Source organism: Nelumbo lutea, chromosome 4 (assembly GCF_056320005.1).
Source record: "Nelumbo lutea isolate HS-2025 chromosome 4, American lotus-T2T, whole genome shotgun sequence".
In the NCBI taxonomy this organism is placed as follows: Eukaryota; Viridiplantae; Streptophyta; class Magnoliopsida; order Proteales; family Nelumbonaceae; genus Nelumbo; species Nelumbo lutea.
The window spans coordinates 21,423,720-21,439,206 of record NC_142687.1 but is presented as its reverse complement, the minus strand read 5'-3'; the positions used below and the strand labels follow the sequence as shown (position 1 = coordinate 21,439,206).

Below are 15,487 nucleotides of genomic sequence, written 5' to 3'. Positions count from 1 at the left end.
GAGGATGTAAGAGATACTTCATAACATTTATAGATGACTTTTCTAGGTACACCTATGTCTACTTATGAGAACTAAGGATGAAGCATTTGACATGATTAAACTATATAAGACTGAAGATGAAAATCAACTAGAAAAGAAAATTAAAATCCTTAGAAGTGATAGGGGTGCTGAATACTTTAAAAATGAGTTTAATTCTTTCTATAAAGAATTTGGAATAATACATTAGTGTTCTGCTCCCTATACCCCTCAACAGGATGGTCCGGCTGAAAGGAAAAATAGAACACTTACAGAAATGATAAACTGCATGTTGTTAAAAGCTAATGCACCCTTAAACTTGTGGGGGAAGCACTCCTGACAGCCTGTCATTTACATAACAGAATTGTTTCTAGAGTTAATAACAAATGCTCATATGAATTATGAACAGGAAGAAAGCCTAATTTAGCATATCTAAAAGTGTGGAGGTGCTTAGCATATTATAGAGTTCTAAATCCTAAAATAACCAAATTAGGACTCAGAGCTAAGAAAATTATGTTTGTTGGATATGCAGAACATAGCAAGACCTATAGGCTTCTAGACTTAGAGTCCAACATAATAATTGAAACTAGAGATGTTGAATTCTTTGAAAATAAACCGTGTTCTAAATATACAAAAAATGAATCCACAGAAAATGATAGAGAAACTCAGATCTCAATACATGTTGATAATAATGAGACTGAAAGAAGAAATGACACAACTGTAACACATACAATAGGACTTAGAAGAAGTCAAAGACAAAGAACAGAGAAACACTTATGTTTAAATTTTATCTCTACTCAATCAATTGTATTTTTGGTTGATGATGATAGAGAGAAGATTTTAAATAAAATACCTATTGTCCTAAACATTGAAAATGATCCAAAAACCTATAGTGAAGCCATGACCTCTAGAGATGATGCCTTTTGGAATGAAGCTACAAATGTTGAAATGGATTCAATAATGTCAAATAGCACATGAGTACTAGTAGATCTACCTCCAGAATCAAAACCAATAAAATGTAAATGGGTGTTTAGAAGAAAATACAACACTGATGGAACTATACAAACTTTTAAGGCTAGATTGGTAGCCAAAGGATTTAGTCAAAAGGAAGGGATTGATTACTTTGATACCTATGCACCAGTGGCTAGAACAACTTCTATTAGAACACTCATAGCATTAGCATCCATTTATCACTTATCGGTTCACCAAATGGATGTTAAAACTGCTTTCTTAAATGGTGATTTAAATGAAGATGTTTATATGGAATAACCAGAAGGATTTGTTCTTCCTAGAAATGAGAAGAAAGTCTATAAACTGGTTAAATCACTATATGGATTAAAACAAGCACCTAAACAGTGGTATGAGAAATTTGATTCTTGCATCATAGCTTTTGGTTTTAAACATAATAGTGTTGATAGATGCATCTACTCAAAATTATGGAGTAATTATATGTCTTTATGTTGATGATATGCTTATTGTGGGTATCAATATGGTTGGCATAAATGAAACTAAAAACTACTTATCCTCTATCTTCAAAATGAAAGATTTAGGAGAAGTAAATACCATCTTGGGAATAAAAGTTAAAAAGCATAGTAGGGGCTATGCATTAAGCCAATCACATTATATTGAGAAAGTACTTGAAAAATTTAAGCATTTAGGGTTTAAAGAATATAGCACACCATATGATTCTAGTATAAAGTTAGTAGAAAATATTGGTAGAGGAATTGCACAACTTGAGTATGCTAGTGCAGTAGGAAGCTTGATGTATGCTATGTTTTGTACCAGACCTGATATTGCATTTTTAGTAAGTAAACTCAATCGGTTTACAAGTAACCCCGGTGCAGAGCACTGGAAGGCAATTGGGAAAGTTCTTGGGTATCTCAAGAGAACCTTGGAACTTGGCTTGTTTTATTGTGATTATCCAGCTGTATTAGAAGGGTACACTGATGCAAATTGGATTACCGGTAATAGAGATGACATGCCCACATCTGGATGGATTTTTGTCCTTGGTGGGGGTGCAATCTCTTGGGCATCCAAGAGACAAACTTGTATATCTCACTCGACTATGGAATCCGAATTCATAGCCTTAGCGGTTGTTGGAAAAGAGGCTGAATGGATTATGAATTTATTATTGGACATAGAACTTTGGCCTAGTCTTATGCCTCCAATTTCCATTTACTGTGATAGTGAGGCAACTCTATCAAGGGCCTACAGTGGTACCTACAATGGTAAGTGCAGACATATAAGTCTGAGACATGAATTTGTTAGGCAACTGATTCAATATTGAGTCATCACTATAACCTATGTGAGATCAAGTAAAAATTTAGCTGATCCTTTTACCAAGGGCTTGGCCAGAGAATTGGTAAGAATGACAACTAAAGAGATAGGATTAAAACATTTTATTTAGTCACTTATAATGGCAACCCAACCTGAACTGAAAACCATTAGTATTGGGTTTAATGGGTAATAACAAGTTACATCAATGTGACTATTAGCACTGACATTGAGAAATTCTCCATCACAACGTAAACAGTGTTGTCCGTTATGATGAGAGGTTGAGATAAACTCTTAATGAAGTTCTGAAATGTGTCAAATAACGGAGCACATAGTGGAACTTAACCTATGTGAACATAGAAGTGGTGCCGCTTCTCATGAGGGTTTGGGTTTGCTCTCGGGATTGTTCATGAAACCAGGAAATAAGCACATGGCCATAACAGTGCTGAGTAAAACTTGAAATTCTTGCAGAGACTGGACATTTTTTTGTATATAGGTGTCTCTAGTGTGTCTTGAGAGTAATTGGTTTAAGGTCTTACCACCAATAACTTTGGCAAGGCTCTGAGATAACTATACTAACAAGAGGTTTAAGTTGATAAACACCTTTTGTATGCATAATTGTGTCATAGTAGTTAGGATTGAGAGAGAACTATGTAATTGATCAATCAATATGGGGGATTGTTGGATTTTAATTTCATAAGAGATTAAATCCAATGTGTTTGATTGGTCAATTACATGAGAAATTGCACCTGCACACTTGATCGAAAAATCAATTTTTCTCTTACAGAAACCAATTTTGAACTTGTCCCACATTGGAAAATTATAAGTTTTGTTTTCAGTATTTCAATAGGAGCTGATTTACACTCCTTAGAATTAGTGGAGGAGAGTATGTGGATTCGATACCGCGCAACACGCGCGCACGCGTGTGTGTGGGCGCGCACCCGCGTGGCTCTCGATGGGTGGCTTTGGTTTTGGTGCATTGTTGACCATTGATCACCATTGATGAGATCAACAGTCACGATTCGATCGGGTGTGATCAAGAGGCACAATTCAAAGTTAACAGTCACTAAATGTTAACTACTTTTCAAACAGTCACAGTGTTTGAAATTGTGACTGTTCAATGTGTCTTCTCTAAACCAGTACCTATATTTTCCTCATACATCTTCACAAATTATTTAAGGAGCATGAATCAGACTCCAAAACACACAATTTCAAAATTCACTCGCTCTCTCTCTCTCTCTCAGTTCGGTCTGCTGCAGTCTCACAGAAGGTTTCTTTGGAGACTCTTCAACTTTGCTGGTTGCAGATTCTCGTCCAAGGCTCTGTTGTATCCTGGGAACGAATTTGCTTATAACCCAACAACAAACTCAGTAAAACTGAGTGGGGGCAAATAATGTTCTAAAGACAGTGTCTTCAGACGCGCCTCAAAGCTTCTCTTCCAAAATTACAGTGACCCCATTTTTCCCCAACACATATTCTGCTGGAAAACCCGAATCCACTCTTTTCAATGAAAGTGGTTATTAGAGAGTGGATGCTTTTGTGGAATACCTAGGTTAGTTGTAAAGATTTCCCTACCTTTTCCTTCCCTTCCCTATTTTTTTCTTCAAAACATAGCCTAAATGTCATCGGCTGATGATATGCTTGGAAAATGGGTATATAGTTGTAAAAGAACTGAGGTAGCTGAATTTGAATTAGCCAAAACTTTACTAATTTCAGTTCATTTGGCTAAGTAAACTTGTGCAAAGTTTGGATGGGTTCGGCTTATAAGATATATGATGTGTAACTGATATATTTAACTCAATTAGACAAGCATAAATATCATTGTTTTTTTTTAATTTCCTTTTCTTTAAATATATATTAACTATGGACCTTAAGATATGGGCTCTAAATTTATCCTTCAGGCTCAATTTAGTTAGAGTAGAAATACAAACATGTACCATGCAAAAACAAGGTTTAGAAATACAAAATGCATGGTCACTGTTCATATTTGTATTTGTACTTAAGGGTGTCAATGGACCGGTTCTGGATTGGACCCTTGCCTAGTCTAAAATCAATTTAGATAGATTGGATGGACCAACATGACATATCGGATTGGACCAATCCGGTCCAAAATATTTATTAGATTGGATTGAACTTGGTCCGTCTGTAACAAATTTATATTGGATTGGGTTGGATTAAGCCAATATCTGGTCCACTGATATAAGGTAAGAATATGTGTCAATGAACTGAGTTTGGATTGAAACCAATCTAAATCAAAATGAATTTGAACAGATTGGATGGTCCAGACATTGAATTGGACTGGTCCAAAACATTCATTGGATTGGATTGGTCCTGGTCCACTTATAATGGACTCATATTGGACTGGATTGGATTGGACCAAATCCAGTCCAATCGACACCCCTATTTGTACTCTTCCCAAACTGAGCCCCAATAGTATTTAAAGGAATATAAATTCGTCTTGTTTATTGTTTTTTTTTTGTTCTGTAATGCCACTTTGGTCCACATGAAAGTGAGCTGCGAACTCGGAGTTGTCAATATGGACACTGCCTGAGTGCCTGAGCAGGGAAAGCCTGCAAATGGGTTTGATTCTGCACCTCTGCTTTACCAACTCATCAGCATAAATAAAGAGAAGAGGGACCAATAAACTTTTTAACTGTCACCTACAATGTATAAACATTAAGAGGAAGGAAGGAAAAAAAAAAAGGTTCTATAGTACAGCCTTGGCCCCTATGGGGACACTATGCTGTTCAGGACATCTGTAGTTAGCAGGTCTAAAGGACTCTGGGTGGGAGACAATGAAGGGTGTGTAAGAGGCCCACTGGCCATACAAACGAGAGCCTACTGTTTAGATGGATCAATGTGCTGCCTCGACTTAAGAGTGATCGATGCTGATTGGCCATCTCATTGACTGAAGGCGACTCTGGGGCAGTAGAGGACAGTGCTGCATGCATGCAAGGCCCCCAATGGCCTGGCCATACCAGGTTCTCGGCTGGAACATAGACAGGTCCTTCTGAGTTTTGATGTGCAAGATGAGAGAGAGATGAAAAAGAGGAGAAAGCAAACAGGGAGAGAGAATAAAATAAATGAATTAAGTTTTTGGCATATGGTGGACTAGATGTGAAACCCAAGGCAAGAATCCGCATTATATGGTAAAGATATCCACATCAGACTCTCTACTCTCTACTGATCTATATTACAATGATCAAATGCTTGTAAACCAAACCAAAACCCTTCTTCCCATTCTAGGGATGTCATGTCAGTGGGTTGGGCTAAGTGGTAAATCTGCACTTATCCGACCCTATCGAACCTTTTGTTAGGGGTCAAAAGCTAATAAATATGGAATACGGATTGGGGGGTCGTAAGTGTTAGGGTCCGTTACATGGCACGGGCAGTCCATTAGAACAATTTCTCACCGTCAACGGAAAGCCAATGTATCTTCAACTGCTTCTACTTCATCCTAACACCTGCTCTAGTAAAAAAAATTCAAAATAAGAGAAATACCAATTCCACTCTCATTAGTTATTACTGCTTTTACATGTATCCATGATGGAAGGTGGTGTGAGTGACTATCGAACCACTTCAAAGGCTCAAAAGAGAATATGATTAAGCATCAATCAATCCAATAATGATCAAAATTGATCGCTTGGCTCCTTGGGAGTGAGGAGGAAACTTCAGATACTACTAGGCATTGTTTATCCCGTCATTGGAATCACCACCAATGACATTTTATGCCAAAATTACTGATTGTGGGCCCCTTCTGGGGCGACTGTTTAGTGACCATCATGGCTAGGAATATGATGCTCCCGAAAAAGTGCAAATCAGGCTCAAAGCAGACCAGAAGAACGCGAATCCATAGGTTTTAGGAGGAGTATTTTTTAAATTAACCATGAGACAGCGACTCTTCCTTGATAAACTGGGGCAATGAAGCCAAAATGTTAACCGAGTTAATAACTTTTACATAGCTCGGGAAAGGGAAAACATCTCATGTGAGAGATCAAACTTCAAAAGACTGGATGCGTTTAGCAATGAATAGAAACAAACTTGAGGTATCTAGTAATACATGCATGGCGTAAGCAAGTCTAATGCAATGCTGATTGAAGAAGCCAGAAGCCAACAATATTTTTTTTCAGTGGGCACCAATCTTTATGTACGAACGCGAATATATTCAGCACAAGAAACATCTAGTGCTTGCAGTCAAACGTATGGACTAAGCTAACAGTCTGAAATTTTTGTTTCATTGACAGAAGATGCCATTGACATCTCAAAATCAGAATCGAGAATACACTAGGCCAAGAGCATATTTATAGATGCTGAACAACAAAACATCTCTCTACACAATTCAAAAAATGCCAAAAAAAAAAATAATAATAATAATGTGTATGAATGCTTGTCAGACTCGTACAGATGAAAATATGTAGACTTTGAAACTCATTAGTGTAATCAATTTATCATGCTCAAAGTGTAAAGGGGAAAAATGCCCTTCATCTACCTATTCATCATCCAGCTAGCTAATGTACTCAAGTTGAGGGAATCTTTGATATCTCCAGTAGTAGCTTGTGCAGGGCTTGAGGCTTTGAGAAAAAAGGTGAGTGATCGGAGCCTTTTAGTCGGAAGACCCGTTCTGGTGGGTTTGAATTTATCATACTCTCCTGTAGAGATGGGGTTATTGCGTTGTCTTCAGGAGTCTCTATGTAAAACCGCCTCACAGAGCCATAGTTCTTGTCAGACAAACCGACCTTCTCTAGAACAGGCGCAAAGGGGATCGGCCTCATTGAAACTGTGGCCAAAGCAACGTCCTGGATTGAAAGATAACAATGAATTAGATGTAAGGTAAACCAAAAAAATAAATTCACACATATAAAAGATGAAATTTACTCAAGCAAAGAAAATAACATGATCATATGGCTATTATGCATTTGATTTTTGCCTTGTTCAATATGTCTTATTGGTCCGTCCAATCTGTCCAAATCAAAATCAATTTGGACAGGTCCAACCCAAAACCGGTCCATTGACACTCCTTGGCAAAAACACAATGAAAAGAAAAAAGAGAAAAGTAAAGAAAATTTGCCTTTAATTGGACATTCCAAGCAATTTCGCATTGAACTAATCTGTTCCGCAAATTTGCATATAAACCTATTACCGGTGAAAAACAAAGAAATCGTATCATACTGCACTTTTCGGTCTTCATTCTTCTACTTGGGACCCATTATAGAAGTTGTATCAACTTAACACCTTTTCTAATTGACAATGATTACAAGAACCTACACCTTTTTCTTTTCTTCATTTTGCAGTGACTTTCACTTTCTTTTTGCATCTAAGGAAGTAACCATGTGCACCATGTGCACCAAAGTGGTGATCAGTACAAGTTTTAATCTTGTGTCTCAGTTGGTCCCAAAAACACCGCAACGTCTGGGCATTCTTTTAAGCCATTTTCTTGTTCTGGAATGAACAATCAGTCCTTCCAGAACTCAAAATATAGCAGGCTTTTGGACACTTTTTTTTTTTCATTTTCCCAACCATACCACACTTTTCTAGCTTGTTTAGCATTGATTCAGTACGTTCACCCAAAAAACCACATCTTAAATCCGAACATTCTGACACACCACATCATAACATGCAGAATCCCACATGGGATGTGAGTGTTTCTAAAACATGTGGTTTCAACCACTCCACAGTGGGGCCTAGTGATTTGAAACACATCACACCTATTTAACTCAGTACATAAAACAGCCCAAATCTATCAAAGTTACATGTTCTCTACAACTTGTATGACTTATAACTCACCAAAGTTACATCATATGATGCATTTAAAATGCACTTTATAGTTCATATTTTGCCATGGGGCTAGAAGAAATGATCGGTTGCAAGCTGAACGGTCTAGAAGAGCTAGGGGCAGACCAAAAAGGACATAAGTTGAAGTGCTAACAATGATTTAAGGGCTCATAATTCAACAATGGAAATGGCACTTTATAAAGGAATGGAGAAACAGGATTCATGTAGTCGAGCTGACCCTGTATGGTTGGGAAAGGTTTGGATGATAATGATTTGTCATCCAACCTTTAACACCTCCACGAGTGTGTCCATGTCTGTGCACACATGCATGTACACTGTGTGTGTGTGTGTGTGTGTGTGTGTGAGAGAGAGAGAGAGAGAGAGATTTGTTTCTGCAGTAGGGATGCAACTAGGGAGACTCAAAACTCCTCTTCCAACTTAACCCTTGAATATGCTCCCTGGCAATACCCAAGTGTTTGTGAAAGAGTGACATTGATATGAATACCATGCTACAATTGACAGAATTTGGCACAACTATGAATTGTAGTAATACAGTGAACCAACACCATTCAGGGTTGCCTACACTTTTACCCCTATTTTGATAATCAACAATATTGTTCTGGTGTGATGAAAATACTGAAGATGCTATAGCAATTCAAAGCTTACGTGATATCATATGGTTATTAACTCCATACCTTAGATGGACTTTGATTGAATAGCAATTCTCTCAATAAAGCTTTGTCAAGATCAATAGCTGTTGGGGGGCGGTCATTTCCATTTGCATATAGAAATATCTGAGCTGATCGCATTAAATCATTTGAATCTGCCTGTAATAGCTTCGAGAGTTAATCATTATTGAGGGAAAAAAGGTTGATCACAACAAATAAGAGCTAACAGTGTTGAAAATATTTCAAAGTTAAAGGAAAACAGGTAAAAATGATGAGTGGATGAATCGCCAAAGTTACTGGTTCATTAAATTGCATGCATGCCCAAAGATCTTCTCATCACATGCACTAATTTTATGTTATTAAATTGCCCAAGAAAGGGCTCTATATAATTAATATAAAACTAATTCTATGTCCTCATATGAACTAGCATTTGCATGATCTCAACATTTAAGGGTAGAAGGGTATAAGAACCAGGAAAACTTAGAGAACACGGAACGAAAATAATGGAAATTTTGCAGAAACCCCCAAGGATTGTGACAATTTCACTATTGCCCTTGGGTTTCTGGAATGTCACTGGTCACCCCTGAAGTCATGATCTCAGCATTACCAGGCCTCCTCAACATTTAAGGGTAGAAGGATATAAGAACCAGGAAAACTTAGAGAACACGGAACGAAAATAATGGAAAATTTGCAGAAACCCCCAAGGATTGTGACAATTTCACTATTGCCCTTGGGCTTCTGGAATGTCACTGGTCACCCCTGAAGTCATGATCTCAGCATTACCAGGCCTCCTCGCCATTAGATACCCATCATTTCAGGTGACAAAAGTAACTGGTATACTAAAAACCTTTATATCCCTCATTAAGTCTTACATAAGAAGAAAAGGATGTTTTGAGTTTCTCCAAGCTTGCATTTATGTATGTATGCAAGTTTGGATATGTAGTTTAAAATTACAATAGTAAATGATAGAGATGTTAAAGGTATAATCATAACCAACCATCTGGCATTGTCTGATAGAATCCGCAAGCAAGAATTGTAATGTCAGAAACCTCAAAAATCAACATAGGATATTAAGAGAATCCCTAGATGATATACCAAATAAGGCAGTCTATTCCTGAAAAACCTATTATAAATTGACTTTAGTTGTCAGGTTAAATGTTTCAAGTTGCAAGACATGGTGCCAGAACAGTGATAATCAAAGGTCTCAAGAAGGAACCTAAAGGGGCCATGCTCTAGAGGCTTCAATTTATGACTTCCCTTTCAGGATAGTTCCATGACAACTCTATCATATGAACAGATTAAAAGTAACTTTTAACATCAGGAAAATGCCAGATCTCATCAGATACCCAAGGGTTGATTCCCTCCTATTGTGGTGGCTCTCTACTTCACATCAGAAACAGGCAAACAGCAATTAGTCTTTCTACCACGTTATTTCAATTTCATTATACTCAGAGGGCGGTAGATGAGAGAGAGAAAGAGAGAGAGAGAGAGAGAGAGAGAGAGATCATCTTTAAAGGTTATCCAACACTGCAACTTTCAACAGATCATGGCTGCATATTTCCAAAAACCAATTACTGCAGTAATGCCTCCATCAAATGTCAGAGATTAAAGAATGTGGGGAAAAACCTGTTTGGAGAACATATCAAGAAAACTTTGTCCATTAGTTAACATGGCTGCAGCAATAAATACAGCCTTTGCAACCTTAAATGGAAACAGCTCCATTGCATATGATATGCATGCACCACCAAAATCGTGCCCTACCAAAATCACCTGCATAAACATTTATAGAAAAATATACTTTCAATTGATTGCAACTTTTAAATCAAGAACAAGAGAACTAAAAATCTCTATTTGTCCTAATATTAAGCAACAAATTCTAGCATAGCTACTGGTTTGCTGTTACTTTAGCAGTAATCAAATAGGATGATCTAGAGCAGAACAATATATTCCGCCACAAATCCAAGATGAACAACGCATACATGATCTGTTTGTTGTGTACATATATTATTACTTGAATGAAACTACCAATTTGACATGTACTATTACTAGTAACTTAATCTCATCCTCTTAATCTAAGAGAAGAGAAAATGGTGTCTGGATTATATTGTCTTTATGGATTGGTGTGCTATGGCATGTAGATAAGCATCAATACCCCTGGGGTAGGGGTAGAGATATTTTAAAACTGATTTATTTCTCCACGGATTGGTTATTTCCTTGCTTTAATAAGTGGCAGGCAGTGTTTGATCATTTTAGCCTTAGCTAGATGAAGCATCAACCAGTCACTGCCCATGTGATGACTTACCAATGACACGCATGTGTGTGATTCCTAACAAAGACTATGAACATGCAATAAAACATATGATACAGAACTTACTATTACAGAAAAAGCATTGCTTAGTCTCCAAAAGACTGAAAGCTTAAAAATGTTTAGTTGTTCAATCAGGTCAGTGGTATCCTAAAAGCCCATTTGATTAAACAACATCAGTACTTGTTCCCCTTAATAATAAAGAAAAGATTGTACTTAGAAAAGGCACCAGTGCCCAAGAAATCATTTGCTTGTCCTACAGAATAGAATGGGGCATTGAAGGATAAAGCTAGAACACTAAGGAAACAGAATGATGTAGCTAGAGCACTATGGACACAGATGATATGTTTCAGAGATCTAGACTTTTGCCATGCAAGCCCCAGGAAATGGGACATAAAGTTTTAACTTTTGATGGTTATTTGATGAGGAAGCTGGGGCTCTCTGCTATTGGAGTGCTTTAGAAGATTCCAAGGGCAAAAAGTCTTCTCTTCCCTGCTGGCAAGGACCAAACACATTCACTTGGTCATTGACAAGGCAAAGATTGAACACAGTTCAAATCAAATCGTGTCATGGGACGGGACAAATATAGTATAATACATATTCCATCAAGAACTCAAAAACAATCCTTTACATCCCCATGAAGGTCAACATATTACCTTCCAATTCAAACACCTCATTTGATTAGATTCCTATAACTGGAAATACCTAGGTGGATTTTATTATTATTTTTTTTTTTGGAAAAAATGGCTAATCAGGGTAATTTGTTTCACTGATTGGAGTTTGTGCATAATGTTCATTGCACTTTTTCCTTCTTCTTTTGGGGTCATTTGTCGCATCTTCCAGAAGAGTTATTTCCTTGTGCATTCTCCCCTTTGCTCTTTATCTTGTTGATATTATCTTTTTATTTCCTGTCAAACAAAGATAGTAAGCATGGAAGACCACCATCCAATTTCCACAGTGAAACCAGTAACTAAAGAAAGATCATGAGGGAGCTTAGTAATGAGAACCCCTAACTATGGTTCTGTAGGAGAGGTGGCACTGACAACAACCTCAAGTTATGACTACAAATTCAATAGGAGGAGGATTATAAAAGAGTATACATTCAATTGCTTTATAATCAGCTTAAATCGAGTTTTCATTTGCTTCCTTCTCTAGGATTAGCTGTCATAATTACCAAAAAGTGGCTGTATAAGAAAATCCTATATGAACTAAACATGCATGTATTTACTCAGATGACTATTTAGAGACATCATAGACGAGAATGAAACAAATGAAAACATATACATATGTATATGAAAATTGCAAGAACTGTACATATTGCATGGTCAATTACATACTAAAAATTTTGGGGGGGATTAAGTGTGCAGACGTACAAGCTTCTAAATTAAGAGTATTAATCAAGATTTTTTTCATAAGTATAACCCAAACTCCAGAAAAAAGATTCATGATGAACATGTGAAGAATGATAAGAAGTTATTTGATTAAGCATGGAAACCCGTTCTCATCACAGTTTAAAGTTGTGAATTAATTTTCAATTTAACATCATTCTTTTGCAAAAGAGACTGCTAATGAACTTCAGTTAGGAATTTTCAACAGAAGAAAGAAAGAAACTAACCTTCTCTCCATCTTCAAGCTTTTCAAGAAAACTAGTAAGGGGTTTTACGTATTGGGAAAGACTCGTTATATCGTTTGTATCAAATGAATGTATTCCAGATCCAGTTAAGTCTATAGCATCAATTCTGAATCCACCCTCTTCTAAAAGTGCTATGGTTTTATACCAACACCAAGCGCCAAAACCGCCTCCATGAACAAGAACAAAATGCTTGGTTTCTAGATCATCAATCTTTAGATCCTGTAAAACAGCGAAAAGAAATTGTTAGAAATAAAAGAAAATAAATAATGGAAAAAAAAAGATGCTTGGGATATTAACACTTCTTTTTGGTATGGTGGCCATAAGAAACTTGTATCCAATTCTTTATGCAGATTGGAAATACCAAATTGGCACACAATAATAAGACATAAATAACAAGTTCCAAATTTTCAAATCTAAAGAGATAAAAAGAAAGTAAAACAACAGGCAGTATCATAGCTAAATGACCAATCAAATAAATACAGTGAATGAAGGATAATAGGTTCAAAATATCACTTTGAAATATGTATCTCTAAGATTGGCCTTCTTAATAATGAGTATTTCAAAAGTTAAGTTGTCAACGATTTTGTACACCATCTCATTTACATCCCCTCCTTTTTTGTTTAATGAAATTGTTATCTTTCTTCAGAAGATTATGGGAAAGATGCATTCATGGCTAGCTATAAACAAACTTCTTACACATATAGGATATAATTACTTTTTAGTACATGGAAATCTTTTTGTAAAATAGGGTTTGCTGCAGGGGCAGCTTTTGTATAGTCCCTGTGTACAGATCCTGGTTGTGCATGAGTTTATTTACATCTGAATACAATACTTTACCATTTCTCTTTTTTTTTTTAAAGGTCATGTACTGTATTGTATTAACCTCCACGGAATAACATTTGTCAAAAATATTTCTTAAAAAAAGCGTCGTTGTCCTTGTCGGTATCACCATCAAGACCTCATTGCAACCACCAGGCTGTAAAAACTCTAAATGCAGTGAGATCATGATATCTGAACCCAAGACTAATAACCAGTAGAAGCTTTTTACAATATAAGAGATGCTGAAATGGTAGAAATGCTTAACATACTGGAGTGAATTAAGGTAGAAGACAGACTCTATTAAACTTTTCACCATTTTTTCATTTCTAGTTAAAACTTGGAAGCGTTAAACATGTTTCAATTTTTACAAGGTATTCTAAGTACAGGAAGAATTATCAAGTAAAAAAAATTACAAATAATGTCATTCTATCCAGCCAAAAACTTAAAACAGGCTCAAAATATACATCCAAAATGGAGGATAGAACGACTTTCAATAATATCAAGAATTCAGCTAGCATTTTGCAGGCTCTCTGATGGTTCAAGGTAACCCTCAAATGTCATCTTCAGCATAGTTCACCGAAGTTGCAGAAATACTAAATAAAATATTTAACATTGTTTAGACACAATTTTTCCGTAAAAGCTATAATAAAGCAGACAATTCATACAGTCATACTCAGATGACTCCATTATTAGTCTCGTTCCGGGGTCGATTCCCCAGCTATTATTCTCTCTCCCTCTTCATTAGCAAAGTCATGACATCAACGCATAAACAAATTCGGAGACCGAGAGAGAGAGAAGGCAGAAGATAAAACAGAGACCACAATTAGAATACAACTAACCAAGGAGCAAAACCAGCTCATAGATAGTCGAAAGTGCTTCATGATCTTATCGGGTTTACATCATCCATGCAATAGAGCTAACCTTCAGGTTGCGTGTAAATAAAACAAATTAAAGTCTTAAATCGTTTAAATTCGATCAAAAAACAAACAAAACAGCAGAACCGAAAAGCCTCGCTTCAATTAAAAGATAACATATTTTGAAATTTTGAATTGAATACACTAAGACAATACCTGATTAACGAGTTCATGAGGCTTAAGAAGCGGATCCGTGAGGGAACGAGCCCTAGAACTGGAGCTCCTAGGCAAAGACTGCTTTCTCGAACCCGGAACAGGATATTTCAAAGAAATGGACCGATCAAATGGCAGCGTACCGTTCTGCTGGTGATGCTGAAACAACAAAGCCGCGGCAATAGCTTGCTCTTGAATCAGAGAATCTTCAAGCTTCTCTTTCTTGGAGGATCGAATTCTGGAAAACCGTTTGCTCGAGGCTGTAAGGGGAGGAGGATTGGAGAAACGCTTGGACGCTTTCTTCTTCACTTCCTTGTGAGAGAAACAGGTGAATAGGTTACCCATTTCTTTTGCATGAGAAAGAGAAAAGCAAAAGGTGAACGATATCAGGGCGTTAGCAGTTGCAGAGAACAAAGAATGCAGAGTTGCAGACTAGTAAGTTCAGGTGAAACTTCCCCTGTGTCTTTTTTCTTTTCTTTCGTTCTTTCTTAGGCCGAAAACAAAGCAATTAACGAGGACGCGGACGCAACCCGCAACTCAACTTTATAGACTGCGAATCATGCAGTTTCATGAAAATGACCTTCATCTTATCGATTTATTACTAAAATGGCCTTCGCTTGGATCGGCTGCGAAAAGTGAAGTAGAAAAAGACAGCTGATTTGGCTAACCAATAAGCGAAAACAGTTTCCACGTGTCATTGTTTGACCCTAACAACTCCCACGTGGATTTTTTGTTCCCATTTTTATCGTTTTTCGATGATATATTTATAGCTGACGTGGACTGTTGATTAATCACATGTGGTCAATAAGGGCTCCCATGGTGTAGGTGTATGCATGGTTTGATTTTGACCTGTGAGATGTATATTATATTCTTGTTGTCGCACCCTTTCTTTGAACAAACAAACGTATATGACCATAGAAATAGGGTTACACAT

At 36.9% G+C, this 15,487-nt stretch overlaps 1 protein-coding gene across 1 annotated transcript; it reads right to left on the bottom strand.

The window, feature by feature from the left end:
• Positions 1-6,574: 6,574 nt before the first annotated feature.
• Positions 6,575-15,124, bottom strand: LOC148854509 (putative methylesterase 11, chloroplastic). The gene is made up of 5 exons (XM_088986111.1): positions 14,557-15,124; positions 12,650-12,886; positions 10,356-10,499; positions 8,757-8,888; positions 6,575-7,085 (listed from the first exon to the last, which is right to left on the bottom strand). Exons 1-5 carry the CDS (start codon positions 14,896-14,898, stop codon positions 6,807-6,809), a joined length of 1,134 nt encoding a protein of 377 aa, XP_088842237.1. The 5' UTR covers positions 14,899-15,124; the 3' UTR covers positions 6,575-6,806.
• Positions 15,125-15,487: the final 363 nt, after the last annotated feature.